The sequence below is a fragment of the Tupaia chinensis genome, unplaced genomic scaffold (genome assembly GCF_000334495.1).
Source record: "Tupaia chinensis unplaced genomic scaffold, TupChi_1.0 Scaffold000207_1, whole genome shotgun sequence".
Lineage (NCBI taxonomy): Eukaryota > Metazoa > Chordata > Mammalia > Scandentia > Tupaiidae > Tupaia > Tupaia belangeri.
This window is the reverse complement of record NW_006159682.1, coordinates 415,869-416,408: the sequence shown is the minus strand read 5'-3', so window position 1 is coordinate 416,408 and position 540 is coordinate 415,869. Positions and strand designations below refer to the sequence as shown.

Here is a 540-nt window from a genome sequence, read left to right as displayed (position 1 = left end):
GCATTCCCCAACACTGTGGCCCTGCCTTGTAGGAGCTGTACAGCCAGTCTTACGACGAGATCGGAGTCATGTTTGCCTCCCTGCCCAACTTTGCTGACTTCTACACGGAGGAGAGCATCAACAACGGTGGCATTGAATGTCTGCGCTTCCTTAATGAGATCATCTCAGACTTTGACTCTGTGAGTGCCCCTCCTGCCCCTGCTTTTGCCACAAAGCTAGTCCATTTCAGATTACATCCCAGACTGTATTTTCCCCAGATAAGCCCTTTCCCACTGTATATGGGTTTCTGTCGGGTCAGAGGGGATGAGGTATCAGCCCAGGAAGTTCCCTGCAAGTTTATAGGATAAGGACTGGCCAGACATGACCTGAGGCCCCTCTGGTTCCTACCTCAATTCAGATTCTGTAAACATTTACTAGTAACTTGTATCCCAGGGGAAGGTGTGTGTGTGTGTGTGTGTGTGTGTGTGTGTATGTGTGTGTGTATGTGTGTATGTGTTTGTGTGTATGTGTGTGTGTATGTGTTTGTGTGTATGTGTGTGT

At 48.5% G+C, this 540-nt stretch overlaps 1 protein-coding gene across 1 annotated transcript in view; it reads left to right on the top strand.

Moving 5' to 3' along the window:
* Positions 1–540, top strand: part of ADCY3 (adenylate cyclase 3) — a 100,423-nt gene that overhangs the window by 94,670 nt on the left and 5,213 nt on the right. The window contains exon 18 of the mRNA XM_006147237.3: positions 33–179. Coding sequence (XP_006147299.1) covers positions 33–179 — 147 coding nt within the window. The remainder of the gene's footprint in view (positions 1–32; positions 180–540) is intronic.